Raw genomic sequence first — 17,918 nt, 5'->3', positions numbered from 1 at the left:
CCCACTTCCTATTATCAGTCTTAACAGACGGCCTGAACATCACGGTATAAAACAACACAAGTTTCTTACTGCTCACACAGAGCAGCGCAGCGCAGAGCAGAGACAGGGGTCAGCGTGTTGGTGGGGCCGGTTCGGTCCCGAGGATCCAAATGTGAATCCATTTGCCTTGGCTCCTCACCAGGGACCACCCTACTCCTTGGCTCTAGGCTCCTCTGTCTTCACTGCATGTCCTACTGTGGACTCTGGTCCTTCTGTCCCTCTGATGTAACAGCTCTGGGTTACATGGGGACCACCTGTAAATCCAGGGTTATCTCCCCATCTACAATCCTTCATCACGCCTACAAAAGCCCTATGCTGTGGAAGAAGATGCAGTCACGGGTTACGGAAATCAGGATATCGTGACCTCAGAGGATGCCATCACTGTCCACGGAATTCACTTTTCCCTCTAGACCTTTTGTGTCCTGTGTTCCATAGCTTCTGAGTTGTTGTTGTCTTGGATCTTTACAAAGCCGCCTGCTTCACTGACAACAGAGCCTTCTGTTGTGAATTCACGCCCCTCTCCTGACTTTCCTACTATTTGCTTTGTCCACTATTCTTGGGGATAAAAGACCAATGAAAGCTGAAATACTGCAGCACACGGAAAGCAAGGCTAGACACAGCCCCACAAACAACATAAAAATTTGATGACTGCCTTTTGCCGTACTTGACCTAGACCATGTAAGACGTCTGGAGTACAACCGAAAGCCTCCTATTTCTCCCTCCAAGGAACGACCATCCATCATTGCAGTTTGTATCATTTTATGCCTTCAGGAACTTTCTCTTGACAGGTCACCTTCTCTAGTTGCCTGCTTTCACTCAAACTGGTTTATGTTGGTACTGTTCTTTAATTACTGTGTAATAGTCCACTATATAAATATATCACAGCTTAGTTACTCATTTCCCAGCGGAGGAGCAGTGAGCTGTTTTCACATTTGGGCTTCGACAGGTTTACTGACCTTCTGCGTTCACATCTGGCCCTGCGTGTGTTAAAGAGTACGTCACGTGTGCCGGCTGGATGTGGAGGCACAAAGTCCTGGGGACTGTTAGTGCAAGTCTCCGCAGATGTGCCTGCCGTGAACATTTCAGTGCCCCTACCACAACTGTGACAACATTTGGTCTCGGGGGACCTTAAAGTTTTATCAATCGGATGCATGTGACTAAGTGACCCCCTGCTGTGTGCCATCAGTGGTCGGGTACATGAGAACAAGTGACCCCCTGCTCTATGCCATCAGTGGTGTCAGAGGTCTCCATGAGCACCAGCATCTTCCGGAATGTTTCTTGGACACCAAGCAACTTTTTAGAGCTTGCCTGTTCATTTTCATTCTGTTCTCCCCCTACCCCAACTTCTACAATTAATCCCTTCTCTATTAATAACTGAGGTATAAAACATAAAATTTCCCTTCAAGTTCCTTAGTCACATAATAAATCACTTTAATCTTCCTATATGTGGTCAGACCCAAGTAGCTTGTAACTCATTTTTTAAGATTTTTTTTCTTTTACCCATGAGTTATTAAAGGTGTGGCACTTTACAGTTGTGAATTTATTTGAGTGTATGTGTGCATGTGCACACATACCACCACATGTATGTGGATGAACATCAGAAGAAAATGAAGGTGTACTGGCTAGCTTTGCGTGTCAACTTGACACAGGCTGGAGTTATCACAGAGAAAGGAGTTTCAGTTGGGGAAGTGCCTCCTTGAGATCCAGCTGTGGGGCATTTTCTCAATTAGTGATCAAGTGGGGAGGGCCCCTTGTGGGTGGTTCCACCTTTGGGCTGGCGCTCTTGGGTTCTATAAGAGAACCAACCCCTGGCTGAGGAAGCCAGGGGAAGCAAGCCAGTAAGAAACATCCCTCCATGGCCTCTGCATCAGCTCCTGCTTCCTGACCTGCTTGACTTCCAGGCCTGACTTCCTTTAGTGATGAACTGCAACGTGGAAGTGTAAGCTGAATAAACCCTTTCCTCCCCAACTTGCTTCTTGGTCCTGATGTTTGTGCAGGAATAGAAACCCCGACTGAGACAGAAGGAGTCAGTCCTTTTCTTTTTCCCCTCATGTAGGGCCCAGGGATCAAAGTAATGACTTCTGGCTTGGTCACAGGCATCGTTACCCAATGAGCTGTATTATCAGTTCTAAAGGTGTGTCTTAGTTGTACTGGTTTTTGTTGTTTGTGTTGCTGTATTTGTTTTCTAAAAGAAAAACAAGCTTTAGGGACTAGGAAGATGGCTTAGGGGATAAAGGTGCTTGCCACCAACCCTGATGACCAGAGCTGGATTCCTAGGACCTGTGGCAGGTACACGTGTGTACACACACACACACACACACACACACAAATAAAAATAAATAAAAGTAAACAAATAAATAAAAATGTAATTTAAGATATTTTAAAAACTTGCTTAAGAATCACTCAGAGCACTGGCTACTCTTCAATTCCCATACCAACATGGAGGCTCAAAACCATCTGTAACTCCAGTTTCAGGAGATCCAGTGCCCTCTTCTGCCTTCCATAGGCATCAGGTATACCAAAGGCCCACAGACAGACATGCAGGAAAAACACCCACACGTGTTAGATTTGGGGTCGGGGAGTGGAAAAAAAAATCCTGAAGACAACAAATATTGTTTCTCTAAAACAGTATCTTTTATGTGATGATGATTCTTTGAGGCCAGTGAGATTCATTCTGCAACCCAACCTGGATTGGGTCCTTGTAGACGGTCTACATGTGTTAGGTGGTGACGTTTTTTCTGTTCTTCATCACAGAAGTTTGCATGTGCTCACTGAATCAAGCTTGCCTGCTTAATGCTGGTGATTTTGCTATGTTTATCAGTTGTTTCCATGAAGTATTTGCTCACCAATTCTCTATCAAATAGCTATAAGCAATTTTCTTGACTTCCATTTAACTACTAGAAACCTTAGGGCTAGGGTCATTAACCCTTAAGAAATGAGTTTACCATATCATTTGTTCCTTACTGTGGAGTGCATTTGTCCAGAACAGTTTCTAATCTATCAAAGGTGCCTCAAGATACTGGTTAAAACAGCTCTATTTTCATCTGCCTAATACTTTGCCATTTTTATAATATTTTACTCTTTATGAACCTTATAAATTGTGCATAATTTTTTACATGAGCTTATGAATGCTTTAATATATGAATGTTAAATGAGTTTTAATGTTTTTACTTTGCCTATTCTTTTTGCTTTATTTTAAAATAAATCTTTAATGACTCTCTACTTCTGCTCATAACTAGTTTGACAGTTATAGTTTTGTAATTAAACTACTTTTACTCAACATCATGCTTCACCTGACAAAGCTTCCCAAACTCAAGAACCTTTAAATGTTGGAATATAAATCCCCTCCCTCTATACCTTGCTCACAAGAGGAGTCCCTGCCTCTCAGTTCTTACTCACACTCTGGTTTCAGTCAGTTGTGATCACTAGTTTTGCTTTTTATTGCCAGTGTTCCTTGACATCAGCCAAGTTATAAACTCTTTCCTCAGCACCACTCCCTATCTCCTTTCTTGCTCTTACAATTCAGCTCAACTTAGCCAGAATCACATTTGTGCTTTGGGTGCTAGACTGAGGTTGTACACTTATTCTTACTGCAAATGTATCTGTTACTTTGACCTTGCCTAGTAGTTTACCTGGGTATGGAACTCTAGTTCAGCAGTGGCGTTGTCTTTTGACTCTACTAGGAACTGTTGGCAATTCTGTCAGTTCCCATTGTTTGTTGTTCCCCTGTCTTTGCCATCCTAAGCATCTGCTCTTACAACCACACAATTACTTTTATGTTAGCCTCTTCAGATATTAGCTCCTTTTCTTAAGTCTGAAAACTCATGCATTCGTCATTGTAGTAAGATTCCCTGTCAGTGTCTCATGAAATCCTGCCTTCATCCCTCTCCTCCATTTCTCATTTAGGATATTCAATGTAGGTGTTCCTCCTACAGCTCTCTGAGGTTGTTTCTACACTGTCTAAACTGTTCTTTAACTTGCCTATCAAGTTTCTCAACTCGTAGACGTTGCTTCTAGGAGGTCTGCTTGGTTCCCTTTTGAACCCACCACTTGTTCTTCTGGTGGTTTTCATTCTTTCCTATAAAGAACAAGTGCCCTGGCTTCACTGTGTACTGGTCAGCCCCTCATCCTGTGCAGAGCTCTGTAAGTGTGCTTTGTAATTTTTCAATGTAAGGTGGGTTTCTTTGGAAATAGATTGAGGATAGGATAGGAATAACTTATTCCTTAATAAGATGGTGCTATGTATTATCTTAATTTCTCTGGCTTTGGATTTCCCATAAAATCCTGGCCACAGAACTCTTGATTTCCACTGGGTACCAGCTCAAGTCTGCTCGGGCACCTTCTCAGACATTCCCCAGCCTGAACCAGGTCCCTCTTGGCTCCTTGGCTTCCCCAGAACATTAGCTCTTAACTTTGAGTAAGAGGCTTGCCCACAATGCCTCAGTGGTGTAGACCCTAAGGGTGCATTTTCTGGCTTGATATTAGGATTTGAAACTCTTGAGGAAACTGAAGCAGTGTAACAATATCCAAACTTGGAAGAAGATTTATCAGACCTAATGTGATGTCATGAGTTGAATATGCTTGACCCAGGGAGTGGCACTATCAGGAGGTGTAACTTTGCTGGAGTAGGTGTGTCACTGTGGGTATGGGCTTTAAGACCTAGCTGCCTAGGAGAAGATCAATATTCTCCTAGCAGCCTTCCAATGAAGATATATAAAACTCTCAGCTCCTCATGCACCATACCTGCCTGTATACTGCCATGTTCCTGCTTTGATGATAATGAACTGGACCTCTGAACCTGTAAGCCAGCCCCAATTAAATATTGTCCTTATAAGAGTTGCCTTGGTTATGGTATCTGTTCACAGCAGTAAAGCCCTAAGACAGAAGTTGGTACCAAGGACTGGGGTATTGCTGTGATAGGCCTGACCATGCTTTTGTCTGGAAGGATGTAGATTTGGAGACTTTGGGTTTGGAAAGCTGTGGAATAATTTAAGTGGGGGTATCCTAGTATAAATATGAAAGACTTTGTTCCTAAGATTGATTTGAACTGTGCAGATCTGGCCCAAAAGGGTTTGGTGGTGAAGAATTTCAGTATGTGGCCTAGAGACTGTTTTAGTGGTATTTTGGTGAAGATTGTGTCTGCTTTGTGCCATTGTCTGAAGAGTCTACCTGAGTCTAAGATAAAGAGACTTATATCAATTGTACTGACAAAGGAAATCTCAAAAAAGCCCAGTACAGACTTTCTTCTCTGGTTAAGTCCCATGAAGAACATTTTGAACAAGCATGGTAAGCTTAGAAAGGAAAAATATAAAATATATAGTTCAAGTATTAAAGGGGCACAGGGAAGTGAAATGGAGCTGAATCCTATGTTCCAGGAGATAACAGACCAAGGGATTTGTAGGTAAGATCCCATCCAGCTAAGTGTAGATCCAGGCATTGGTGGCATATACGTTTTATCCCAGAAGACAAAGCCAAACAGATCTCTGAGTTCAAGGCTAACCTGGGAAGAAACAGGTACTAGATGAAGAAAAGCTTAAATCCAGGCGTGGTGGTATACACCTTTAATCCCAGCATTACAGGAGATAGAGCCATGCCGATCTCTGAGTTCAAGGTCAATCTACAGAGCAAGTTCTAGGAAAGCCAAGCTTAGGCAGTGAGGGAGTTGGAAAACAGAAACCTGGTAGTAGAATAAGGGGAGCCATGTTCCAGCCCCGGCAGGAAGCTGGAACTCTGCAGCTTCAGCCATGTGGCTCTGGCTAAAGTGAGAAATAGAAGGGACTAATAGGACAATTGGTTAGCTGGAGCTAAGAGATTGGCAGTGATTAAGAAGAGACCAGCACCACTGAGGTGAGATATTCTGGGAAGTGTTTTCTGAGAGCACAAAGAAGCTGTGTTCCAGAGATAGCCAAGGTGGTGACTCATGCTGCAGCTGTACTTAGTAGCATTTAAGGGTCATCCACTTGGTACTGGTTTTGAAGGCATGAGTTGCAGCTGAGGTTTGGCACTGTGAGATGCCAGGGAAAGCCATTGGTGAAGCTGCAGCCTCAGTTGTAGTTGACTGCCCAGGACTGAAGGGATCTCAAAAAGAAGTTGAGGGTTGGCACCATGAAGAGAGCCTATGAGAGGCTATTGGTGAAGCCTAGTTGTGGCAGAAGACCCCATTGTACTGGAGATGCCAGTACCATGGGAAGATCACCAAGAACAGCAGCAGCAGTGAAGTGGATCAACCTGGGTAAAAGCGTGCTACAGAGGGCAGAGCTGGAGAAGTAATGTCAGCCCTTTGGAGAAGGCCAGAAGATCATGTGTGGATCCCAGACATTGAAACAAGAAGCTGTGAGGCTGAAGTTGCCTTGGAGACCCCAAGATTTTTGAGATGCCAGAGCCATGGGATATCTCCTGAGGAAAGCTGCTAACAGGGAGTGGCACCAGTCCAGGAAAAGAAGTTTGTTGCAGTCCACAAAGATGAAAAAGGAGTTGGAGATCTGAAAACTGCTTTGGCATCAGGCGTGGAGATGCAGCGTTTTGGGTCTGCCCAGCTGGTTTCTCAATTTGGGGATAACGATTACAGTTAAATGAATGGATAGATCTCAGAAGAGACTTAGAACTTTGAACTTTAAACATTGTTGAGACCACTATAGACTATGGAGACTTTGGAAGTTGGACTAAAGGTACTTTTTGCTATGGGTAGATAAGGCCCCATAGACTCATGTGTTTGAACAAGCCTGTGGGGGCCAGGGCTTGGAATATCATGGTTTAAATATGCTTGGTCCAGGGAGTGACACTATTTGGAGGTGTGGCCCTGTTGGAGTGTGTCAGTGTGTGCATGGGCTTTAGGACCCTCATCCTAGCTGCCTGGAAGCCAGTATTCTGCTAGCAGCCTTCAGATGAAGATGTAGAACTCTCAGCTCCTCCTGCACCATGCCTGCCTGGACAACGCCATGTTCCTGCCTTGATGATAATGGACTGAACCTCTGAACCTTTAAGCCAGCCCCAATTAAATGTTGTCCTTGTAAGAGTTGCCTTGATTGTTATGGTGTCTGTTCACAGCAGTGAATCCCTAACTAAGACACACGACTGTCCTTTGTTTTATTAAAAGCTCACTTGATTTTTATCCTGGCCCATCACTTCTCCTCGGAAGTAAACCTGCGCCCTCCAATTCCTAGTGATCGGATGCACTGAGGCGCTTAGTCTCAGTCTGGGTCTTCTAACCCTGTGTGCTCTCCACCATGGCATCTACTTTCTGGAGCTGTTCCACTCCAAATGTTTTGCCTCCGACATTTCTAGCTGCTCTTTGACCAGGACGCCTACTCCTACAGGTGTCTGTTTCTGAAATCCACAGACAAGTCAAGTCTGCCGGATGGCCACAGGGCCACCCTACTCATCAACATGTGCCCAGAATTCAATCCCGTTTCATGGGACTCTTGAACATGAGGACCCAGGAGGGCTGGATGGGTCTCCAGGGCTGCAAATGTAGGAAGGGAGCTGCTTAGAACAGCCTCTGCGCCAGCAGACCTGGGCTGGTGCTTTTAATCCCTCCCCCCCCCTCTCTCTGGCTCCTGGGCATCGCTCCATTTTGCTTGTATGTTTGCCAAAGCGTTTACATCGTTTCCTAATATTTTACCAAGCACGTGCATGTCGCTGACCCGAGAGAGCTGCCAAGATAGCTTGGCACACCATTGCCCCCATCATCAATTCTCCCGAAGCCAAACCTGAAAGCTAAAGCTAGGGAGCAAGTTCCCTGGAGACCCCGTACCAAACCCCTCCCCTCGGGGTTGACTCTGCAGCCAGCCAGTTAACGTCTCAGCTTCATTTCTCCGACATGCAAAATATAAGGCTCGCACGGATCACTTTCTAAGCTCTCCCTCGGTTTGCAGAAATTCAGTTGAGCAGTCCCAAGCCCCTCTAGACAATGGATCAGGTTATAAGGAGCCAGGCAGCACTGACGGAGAATTTCATTGAAGACCTGGCTGGCACAGTGCACTGATAGGATCAGACATTCCCTACTTGGATTCGTCCATATGAGTTTTCCTTCTGCACTGAGACAACCATAACTGCTGGTGCAAAGGGCTTCTTCATCTGTGTGGCTGCCTGGCCAGCTTTATGCAGGGACTGAGTCCAAGTATTAAAAGACCCCAGAGGTTAAAGGAGACTCCCATCCCTGGGAGACAGCTCCCATCTGCCCAGTTACACACAGATCAATGATTAATGAGTTTTATAACCCAACCAAGTGCTGGGACGGTCACCCATGTTGTCAAATGACTTGGAACCCCCTCCCCCCTCCCCACTGGCTTCCTGATCAGGGCAACCTGGTGTAGGAAGAAAATAAAGAAAGCCTTCTGTGCCTGGGGTCACAAGGTCATGGGGTTTCGATTGGTGGGAAACAAAACAGACAATTTCCTGGAGGGGCAAGTGAAAAGGAGACCCTGAGGGTCGCAGGAGGGATGTAAAGCTGCCAGCTTCAGAGGAAAATATTTACAGGTCAATAAACCAGCCAGAGGCCAGGGCAAGGGCCTGGGTCCAGGCTTCCCTGTGCAGTGTGCACAGACACACTGCAGAAAATGGAGGAAAGGGGAGGGGATGAGAGACCCTGGGGAACATAAGGACACAAACGATGGATGGGTGTGGGGGACATGAGAGAGCTTCATCAGTCAGTGAAATGCTTGCTCTGAAAGCAAGAGGCCGAGCTCCACCCAAATCCCCAATACCAGGTGTGGAAGCGTGTGCCTGTAATCCGAGCACTGGCTGGTTCCTGGGGCTCCCTGCCTAGCCAGCCCAGCCACACCAGTAAAATCCAGGAGAAATCGAGACCGTCTCCAAAACAAAAAAGAAAACAAAACAAAACAAACAAAAAAAAACCCAAGGTAAACAATGTCTGAGGAACAAACACTGAGCTTCCCCCTGGGCGCTATATGCTTATACATACATGTGCATGTATAGTCCCCACAAGTGTACCTGCATACATATGCATGTGAAAACATGTAAGCAAGCACTCACTCTCTCTCTCTACACACACACACACACACACACACACACACACACACACAAACCTGAGAGACAGAGGCTAAAATAAGACTGTACCTTTAGGAGTGATTTATGCCACTCAATGGTGTTTTGCTGGTGTTTTTATTTATTCATTCTTTCATTTATTGTATGGTGTGTGTGTGTGTGTGCACGCGCACGCGTGTGTTTTGCACAGGAGAGTGTAGCTAGTGCAGGCTGATGTTCCCATGAATCACGAATGGACCTTGAATTTCTGTTCCTCCTGCCTCCACCTCCCAAATGCTGGGGTTACAGGTATGGAATCCCCCCACCCCCCACCCCCGTGCAATTTATGCAATCCTGGAGCTCAAACTCAGGACGCAGTGTATGCTGGGAAAACATTCATCTTAACTATAGTCTGAGTCCATTACCCAAATCTTACACTAAACCCTGACCCCAGGTAATGGTGGGTGTGGTCTCCTCTGACCCGGGATCACTGTGTACACTTTCAACTTAAAACCAGAAGAGTGGGCTCTGAAGCAATGACCAGGTCCTACTAAGCAGGTGTGAAGATGACAAACACATAGGAAAAAAGTGTCAGAAACTAGAACAATGTCACCCCAAGACAAGAAATGCCAAGGGATGCCAGAGGACATCTGCAACTCCCAAAGCTCAGGGAGACAAGGGGCAGAGCCATCCCTGAGCCTCAGAAGGCTCACGTCTGGATTTTGAACCTCCAAGAACTCTGAGAGACGGTATCTCGGCCGTGACAGGCTATGTCCCAACATGTGCAGCTCTGCTACAAGACTCTGATCTTCATTCGCTTTCCCACATATTCAGTCCCTCAGAGTAGGACCTGAAGATCTGAAGAAGGAATGTGGAGGGAAGACAGACCTACAAACACTTGACACTCAGCTCCTCTTAAAGGGACAGTAGCACATGCTTACGGACAGACAGACATGAACAGCCTATTGCAGCACGGAGTGGGCCCCAGCAAAGACAAACTACTGTGGTCTATGTCTCCTGAGGTAAGGTCAGAAAGATGGGGGCTATGATCACTCCACCCTACTGAAATTCCATTGTTCTCTGGACAGTTCTGTCCACCAGGCAAGAACTTTCCTCAATGTTCCCTGTCAAGAATCGCCTGCTGGTGAGCAGCACTAGGGCCCAAGTCGTCGTATCCACACAGATAAGTCAGGCAGCTCTTAACTGTTGGCCTGACCTCTTGGGCCTGACCTTCTGGGGAATGTCACGTTAGCCCAGGACAGTGTCAGACACTAAAAATCAGGGGACACATTCTGTAGAGTAAACTAGTTCTTGGAGGTGATAGTGGGGAGATGCTAAGTAGATAAAGCACCTTCTAAAAAGCACAAGGACCTAATTGCTATTCCCAGAACCCACATACAAAGCACACAGCTGTGATCCCTGCTCTGGAGAAGAGACCACCTCTGGGGCTATCTGGCCAGCCTGGCTAGCCACGCTGGCAACCTCAAGGATCCATGGGACACTGCTTGTCAAAAATCAAGGTGGAGAGCCACAGAGGAGCTGAGGCTGATCTCCAGCCGCCATGAGCATCTGCTCACATAGGTGTGGACACAGGTGAATGTTATGCACAGCACACTCACACGCAGAAGAACCTGTAGCCTGAAAAGTCTCATAAACCTGCAGGGGTGGTTCTGGGGGTGCGGTTCCCCAACCCTACCAGCAAGCTGGACATGAATGAAGTCCATGTTCTCCCATGCTCACACAGGGGCTGCCTCTGCTTCGAGTCAGAATCCTTTTGTCTTTTTCATCTGATTAGAATTGGAGATCTATGCTTTCCACAAAATTTAACGAAGTCATATTCACAGACTTACACAAATTCCACCATGTCCAGAAGCAGCCAGAAGCAGACTCAATCCACTTGCATATGGGTCCACATGACCTACAAGGACCAGGAAAGCCACAACAGACAGCCGCGAGCATCTTCCCCATGGTAGTCCCAGCAACCACGGGCTAGATGAAGCACAGACTTTTCTGCCTATTATTTAGAAGTCACCTCTCATCCTCAAAACTACAGGGTGAAGAAACTGAGTCAGAAACTCGCCTAGCCTCAGCATCGACGCGAACAGCTCTGCTGATAGGAGACAGAGACCTGTGCCCGTTTTCTAGAAGCCAGAAACAAGAGGTCAAGACCCCTCCACTATGGCCCTGTGCTCCCACAAACAGCCCAAGGACCTGATAAACACAACATGTTGATAACACAACCCTGCTGCAGAGCGCAGGTAGCACCCAGGCTCACCACCACTGCACACAGCTCTGCATGCAGGGCCCAAGTCTCATAGAACTGGGAATAAAGAGTTCAGACTAAGTAAGCATCCACTCCCAATGTACCTGGAGCTGTCGCTGGAGTCCTCACGCTGGCTCAGTCCCGACAATGATAGCACCAGCCAATGAAACCTTACAGCAGCCTTCTCACCTGTAAGTCACAGTGTCCTCAGGGGTCATGACATCATCCGCACAGGTTCTGTGCTGTACCTCACCTACCTATGTCTTTCTTGTCTCTCTAAGCCCCTCACCTACTACTCTACCAACTGCAACTTTCCCATTAGCATCTCCATAGGAAGGGCGCAGGACACTCCCACATACACAAAAGCTCTGGACATTAAGTCCTTTATTTAGTTTTGCATATATAAGTGTGTGTGATGTATCCATGCTTTGTGTGTGTGTGTGTGTGTGTGTGTGTGTGTGCAGCTATAACTCCATGGGGATGGGGTGGGGGGTGTATAGGGACACCCAAGATTGATCACCTGAGTTCCATCAGGAACACCATGTAATGGAAGGAGAAAATCGATTCCTGATAATTTTTATTCTCTGACCTCCACAACTATGGTGTGCACATGGGCAGGTGCATGGGTACACACTCACACACACACACACACACACACACACGAAAACGTGTAATTTTAAAGTAAGAAAGACTGATTATTAAAGTAAGAAAGACTAATTCTAGGACAGATGAGACAGATGGCCCCCAGGTCCCACCCTTGATTCGGGAGTTGTTGGCAGCTGACTGTGTCTTGGGAAGAATCGCTCTGTTTTGAAGATATGGCCACTGATTGCATTTGCGAGCTCTAGCAGACCGCCCCACACTCATGTACATTTGGGCGACACTAACTGGACTCGGGGTTATTTTCTTTTAAATGTCATAAAGTTGGGATGGGGGCTCTGAGAAAGTTGGGGTGAGGGGTTGTACATGATCATATTGCATTGCATACATATATGCTATTTTGAATAAAGAGACAATTAAGAATACAGAAGAAAAACAGTGTCCATAACTCAGAGAATCCCAGGTCCATGGTTACTGTTACCATGGCTTTTCTTTCTTTCTTTCTTTCTTTCTTTCTTTCTTTCTTTCTTTCTTTCTTTCTTTCTTTCTCTCTCTCTTTCTTTCTTTCTTTCTTTCTTTCTTTTTTTTTTGGTTCTTTGGACTTGGTTTTTTTCGAGACAGGGTTTCTCTGTGTAGCCCTGGCTGTCCTGGAACTCACTCTGTAGACCAGCTGGCCTTGAACTCAGAAATCTGCCTGCCTCTGCCTCCCAGAGTGCTGGGATTACAGGCGTGTGCCACCACTGCCCAGCTGCTTTTCTTAATATTAATGTAGAAGGAGTATTTTTTATGGTGGAACACTGGGTGCCCAATGGGGCAGTGCTGTTTGGAGAAACCGTGGCATTCTGGGAAGGCAGAGGCTACCTGAGGAGCCCGTGTTGGTGGGGAGACGGCAAAGCAATGGAACCAAGTGCTTCACACGCCAACTTCCCAAGCCAGCAGCTGATCCCACCACTGTGCTTTCCCAGGCTCCTAAAGCTTGAGTCAAACAGAGCTACCGAAGAAACAATAAAGGTTTTCATGGTGGCCAGCGCAGCCAAAAGAAGCAGAGGCAGGATCTAGCCTGGAGAAGACTTCATGCCTGCAGCAGGCGAGGAGAGACTGCATGGGCACTGTCAGAAAGTGTGTCTTCCTTGAGCACAAGCATGGGGATTTTATCCAGGGAGCTCCCTCATGTTAGTAGATGGGTGGTGTCTTAGGGTTTTACTGCTGTGAAGAGACACCATGACCAAGGCAACTCTTAAAAGGACAACATTTCATTGGAGCTGGCTTACAGGTTCAGAGGTTCAGCCCATTATCATCAAGGCAGGAACATGGCAGCATCCAGGTAGGCATGGTGCAGGAGGAGCTGAGAGTTCTGCATCTTCATCTGAAGGCTGCTAACAGAATACTGGCTTCCAGGGAGCTAGGATGAGGGTCTTATAGTCCACACCCACAGTGACACACCTACTCCAACAGGGCCATACCTTCTAATCATGCTGCTCCCTGGGCCGAGCATATACACACCATCATAGGTGGCTTCATTCCTGAGTGTGCTCAGTGGAGGACACAACACTCCAGCCCGTGAACAGTTTAAATCCACAGTGATCATGCTTAAAAAACTTGTGATGGGCAGAAATGGCTGTGTGCACACTCAGTTTGAACGCTAACATTGATGCTGAGAACACTGGAAAGGACGCTTTAAAGACACATCAACACAGGAATGAGACGCAGAAGGTGCCTGCACTGCCTTGTGGCTGACAGTTCCGCAGTGGACAGAGGCTTGTACTCCCGCCTCCGGGGCACAGGGCTTATAGGGTGCTTGAGGTGTGAGCAGCCATTTCTACTAAAATTTACATTCAAAAACTACTGGTGATCTTGTGGCCACAACACTCACTGAAGCTAAGAGCAAAATGCATTTAAAACACCGCCAGGAAGCACTTAGTGAAAACGGACGGACACAGAACACTGAAGTCATAGCTTGGTGTCCAGCATGCCTGGTCTCCTTGTTTCTCTGAGTAGGTCTCGCAGCTATAGTCGGCAAAGGCTCTGAATATCCATCTGCATGGTTTTTGCTCAATTTCATTCCTACCCTGAGTGGAAAGGGCCTCACACCAAGGAGTGGTCCTAGCTTGTGGGACATTGGAAGAAGGAAGATTCTCTCTTCTTTGCCTGCTTGCCTTGTGGGACTGAGCAACTGCTAGATCCTTGGACTTCCACTCACAGCTGCTGCTGACCATCGTTGGAAGTTGGACTACAGACTGTAGGTAAGTCATCAACAAATTCCTTTACTATGTAGAGACTACCCATAAGTGCTGTGACTCTAGAGAACCCTGACTAATACAGAGGTTGTCCTTAAAGGCTCATGACAGTGCCAACACCCTCTTAGATGGAGCAGCTTCACTGCTAAAGTGTGAATGGTGACTGGTTATTCTGATGCTGGAACCGTTCCTCCGCATGGGCCTCTGTGCTTGCCGAGGACAGATGGAGGGCAGGTGGCACCACCTGTCCTGCCCATTCCCCTGGCATTTGCCTGGTGTTGCAGGGCATGCTGTGTTAATAAATGCTCTGGCAGGTTCCAGCTTCTGCCTGGCTACTGGATGTGAACCAGATGGAAAGCGGTATCAGCAAACATGCCAAGCTCCACACTCCCTACAAATGAGCATCTCCGTCATGAGACCTCTCCTAGGCTGAATCAAACCTTTTCTTGCTTGCTCAGTTAGAAAACAATCCAAGAGAATAAAGAATGTTCCAGTAGATGGCTCCCATCAAGTATACTGACAGCAATTATTGGAGGAGGGGGGTTATTTCAGAAAAGAACAGTATTGCTTCTTAGGAGGAAGTAGGCCATTTGGTCTCCCTTGTTCTGTCAATAAGGCACGCCTATAATGCCTGTGAGGCGTGCTGGTGAGGAAGGTGCCTACAGAGACACGGTTTTCCCCCGGGGCAGATGCTGTCAGAGCCAGCTTGCCCAGCATCATCAAATTCATTGGAAGAAGACACTAGGGCAATAACTATTGGCTTATATAGAATCAGATTTCATGATGTGATAAAAAGTCCCAAGAACGGCACAGACCATTAGAACTTGGGTAAGAAGCCCGGGCTCTCTGTCATAGAATGTTCCTTCAGATGGCAGCACAGAAGAGTGTCATCCTCTGGGACACCACCACATGGCTATTTCCTTGAGAGGAATAAATATGGGGGAGGGATGGCCGTCAGCAGCTATTTAACAAATGGCCAGGATGCAAGGCTAGCCAGCTAAGGTTTTGTTTGTTTAGAACCTCTGAGCACCACAAGGCCCTTTCCTCCCCAGCTGGCTGCAATTCCACAACTTCTCTGCTGGATTCCAAGGAGCTTCATCAACTCCCAAAGCCTTTCCTAGGGGTAGGAATGCATGGATCTCCCCTGCCCATCAATGGAGCAGCCACAGACCAGGGGACCCATCTGCTTGATCAGGCAGGTGCAGCCCCCAGGGACAAGAGCAAAGTGGCCAGCCCGTGATTTTCTGTAACTACAACAGCAGCTGTCCATCTACCTTACCTTTCAGTGTGGGAAGTGGGCTTTCCGGTCCATCAAGTTGTCCCAAGGTGTCAATGGCCTCTGAATCTTCCACTTCACCTGGGAGGAAGAACACACACACATATGAGACCTGGCTTTCCACCGGGGCAGATGCTGTGAGAGCAGGCTTGCCCAGCGTCAGCAAATTCATTAGAAGAAGACACTGTGGCAATAGCTATTGGCTTTCATAGAACCAGATTTCATGACGTGAGTAGAAAGTCCCAAGAACAGCACAGACCAGTGAACTTGGGTAAGAAGCCCTCTCTCTCTGTCACCAGGCAGGAGAGGAACAGGGGAGGGAACAAAAGAAAATGAAAGAAGAAGAAAAGAGAAGTCAGGTTTCCAAAATGAGGGATTCTTTGTCTCCTTCATATAGCCCAGGCTGGCCTCAAGCTCAAACCCAAAGACAACTTGAACTGATCCTCCTGCCTCTACTTCCCAGGCAGGAGGACTGGTGTGTGTCACCACACCAGGCTTCTCCAGGAATTAGAACTTTCTTAAGTAACTCATCCCCCACACTCCCAGACCTAATGTGATGGTCTTCCAACTGTAAATGACCAAAATGTGTTCTTTACAAGGACAGTTGAATACCACCTCTGATTGGATAGCCATCTACCCAGAGAGCACAGACTTTGTATGTCAGTTGGAATAGCCACCCACTGCATTGGAACACGGAAAACAAGCACAGATTTGGGCACATCTCCATATATGGATAGTAAGGGGTTCAGTGTCACTCAGTCAGGGGAGGCACAGACACGCTACCAAACCATGAAGCCACAAGAAGCTCTCACATGCCTGCCTCCCAGTTCTCAACAGCCACCTGACCTATCCCATTTTCTTCCAGCCTTCACCAGGATCCAGGCTTCAACAGGGTCCTGCTGGCTGAGAGTAAGGCATGAGGAAGTTTGGGGGTGACTTGCACCTCCCACTCAGACCTGGATTTTAAACATCAAAAGACCGGCCAACATACCCATCTAAACAGGGGGACCGTGGCACATGCTATTTATACAGTGATCCTGGAGGACACTGTTGTCAGATGGACAGGCCAGGCACAAAACAGCCAACCCTGTGTGACTGTACTCATCTGAGGTCCCAGAGTCACAGGGACAAGGAAGAATGGTGGATGGCAGGTTCTGGTGTGACAGAAATGGGGAGTCTGCATTTGGTAGAGACACAGTTTCAGCTGACAGAGAAGAAAATTAATGTCCACATAACCCTGAACATCGCCAACCCTACTGCACTGCCACCCGAATGGTAAAAATGGCTCCTTTCACTTTATGCACACTGAGCACAATTCAAGATGCACGCCCCCCCCCATCCTCCCTCCCTCCCCCTCTACCGTGAGGCTTAGAATGAGCAATGGCCCCCATAGGCTTGATGTCTGAACACTCGGTCTCCAGCAGGTGGTGCTGTGTAGGAAAGTCATGGAACCTTTAGGGGACAGTCTAACTGAAGGAAGGAAGTCACCAGGAACAGACAGGCTTTGAGAGCTCATAGCCTTGTTCCATTTGCTTTATATGCTCCACGTTGGTGGTTAAAGACGTGACTGCTTGGCTTCCCGCTCTTGCTGCTGTTGCCATGCCCGCTGTGCCCCCACCTCCTTGCCATTATAGACTCTCCTTGTAGAGCCTCAAGCCAAAATAAACTCATTCTCCCGTAAGGTGCGTTTGGCCAAGGTGTTTTATCACAGCAACAACAACAAGAAATAAGTATTTGAAACAGTATTCAGCAAAACCAGAACGGGGAAGTGGGAAGGGGTGGGTGGGAGGACAGGGGAAGAGAAGGGGGCTTGCGGGACTTTCGGGGAGTGGGGGGGCTAGAAAAGGGGAAATCATTTGAAATGTAAATAAATTATATCGAATAATAAAAAAAAAATAAACTGAGAAAAAAAAAAAAAAAAGAAATAAGTATTAAAATATCAAAGTTTATAATTTGGTACCGGGCGACTGGTTAGTATCAGAGCCAAGAATTACCCAAACAGCCTCACTTCAGAGACTTCCTCAGAGGAAGTCTTGCCTGGTGGACTAAAGGTCCAGCTGTGAGGTTGAGGCAGAGCCAGGGGCCAGGTTCCTCAGCGAGTCTGAGTAAGTAAACACCGGCTCACTTACTCTCCAAGGCACGGGTCCCTAAGCTGGTTCTAGTATCTCTGTTTGCACGGTGGCCTCCACACCACAGGGCTTCCAAAATCCATGTCAGATTGTGGTGCCCTTGGCCTCTGTCTCCTTCCCACCTGCGTGGCAAGCTTGAGTCTGACTGCTCTCATTTTTAACTCTGTTTTCCCATCATTCCTGGTCAAACGCACCCATACTACTTGTCATAAAATATTTACAACATATTTTAAAATATTTTAAAAAATCCACTGTTGGAAACTAATGTGTTTATTCTTTAAACCTCCCCTAAGCCCTACATGTCCTTGGGGCCATCAGATGGAGCCCCCCAGACCAACAGCAGGCACTCTGATCTCAGAACAGCTAGAGCCCAGCAGGTGCTGAGTTAG

The 17,918-nt window shown here is 46.9% G+C and overlaps 1 protein-coding gene across 1 annotated transcript in view; it reads right to left on the bottom strand.

Moving 5' to 3' along the window:
- The window catches only part of Ror2 (receptor tyrosine kinase like orphan receptor 2), a 188,004-nt gene that overhangs the window by 22,412 nt on the left and 147,674 nt on the right, over positions 1 to 17,918 (bottom strand). Inside the window, exon 2 of the mRNA XM_052157249.1 lies at positions 15,404 to 15,481. Within this exon, the coding sequence (XP_052013209.1) occupies positions 15,404 to 15,481 (78 nt within the window). The remainder of the gene's footprint in view (positions 1 to 15,403; positions 15,482 to 17,918) is intronic.

Source organism: Apodemus sylvaticus, chromosome 14 (assembly GCF_947179515.1).
Source record: "Apodemus sylvaticus chromosome 14, mApoSyl1.1, whole genome shotgun sequence".
NCBI lineage: Eukaryota > Metazoa > Chordata > Mammalia > Rodentia > Muridae > Apodemus > Apodemus sylvaticus.
The sequence above is the reverse complement of the archived record's forward strand: the minus strand, read 5'-3'. Positions and strand labels throughout refer to the sequence as shown.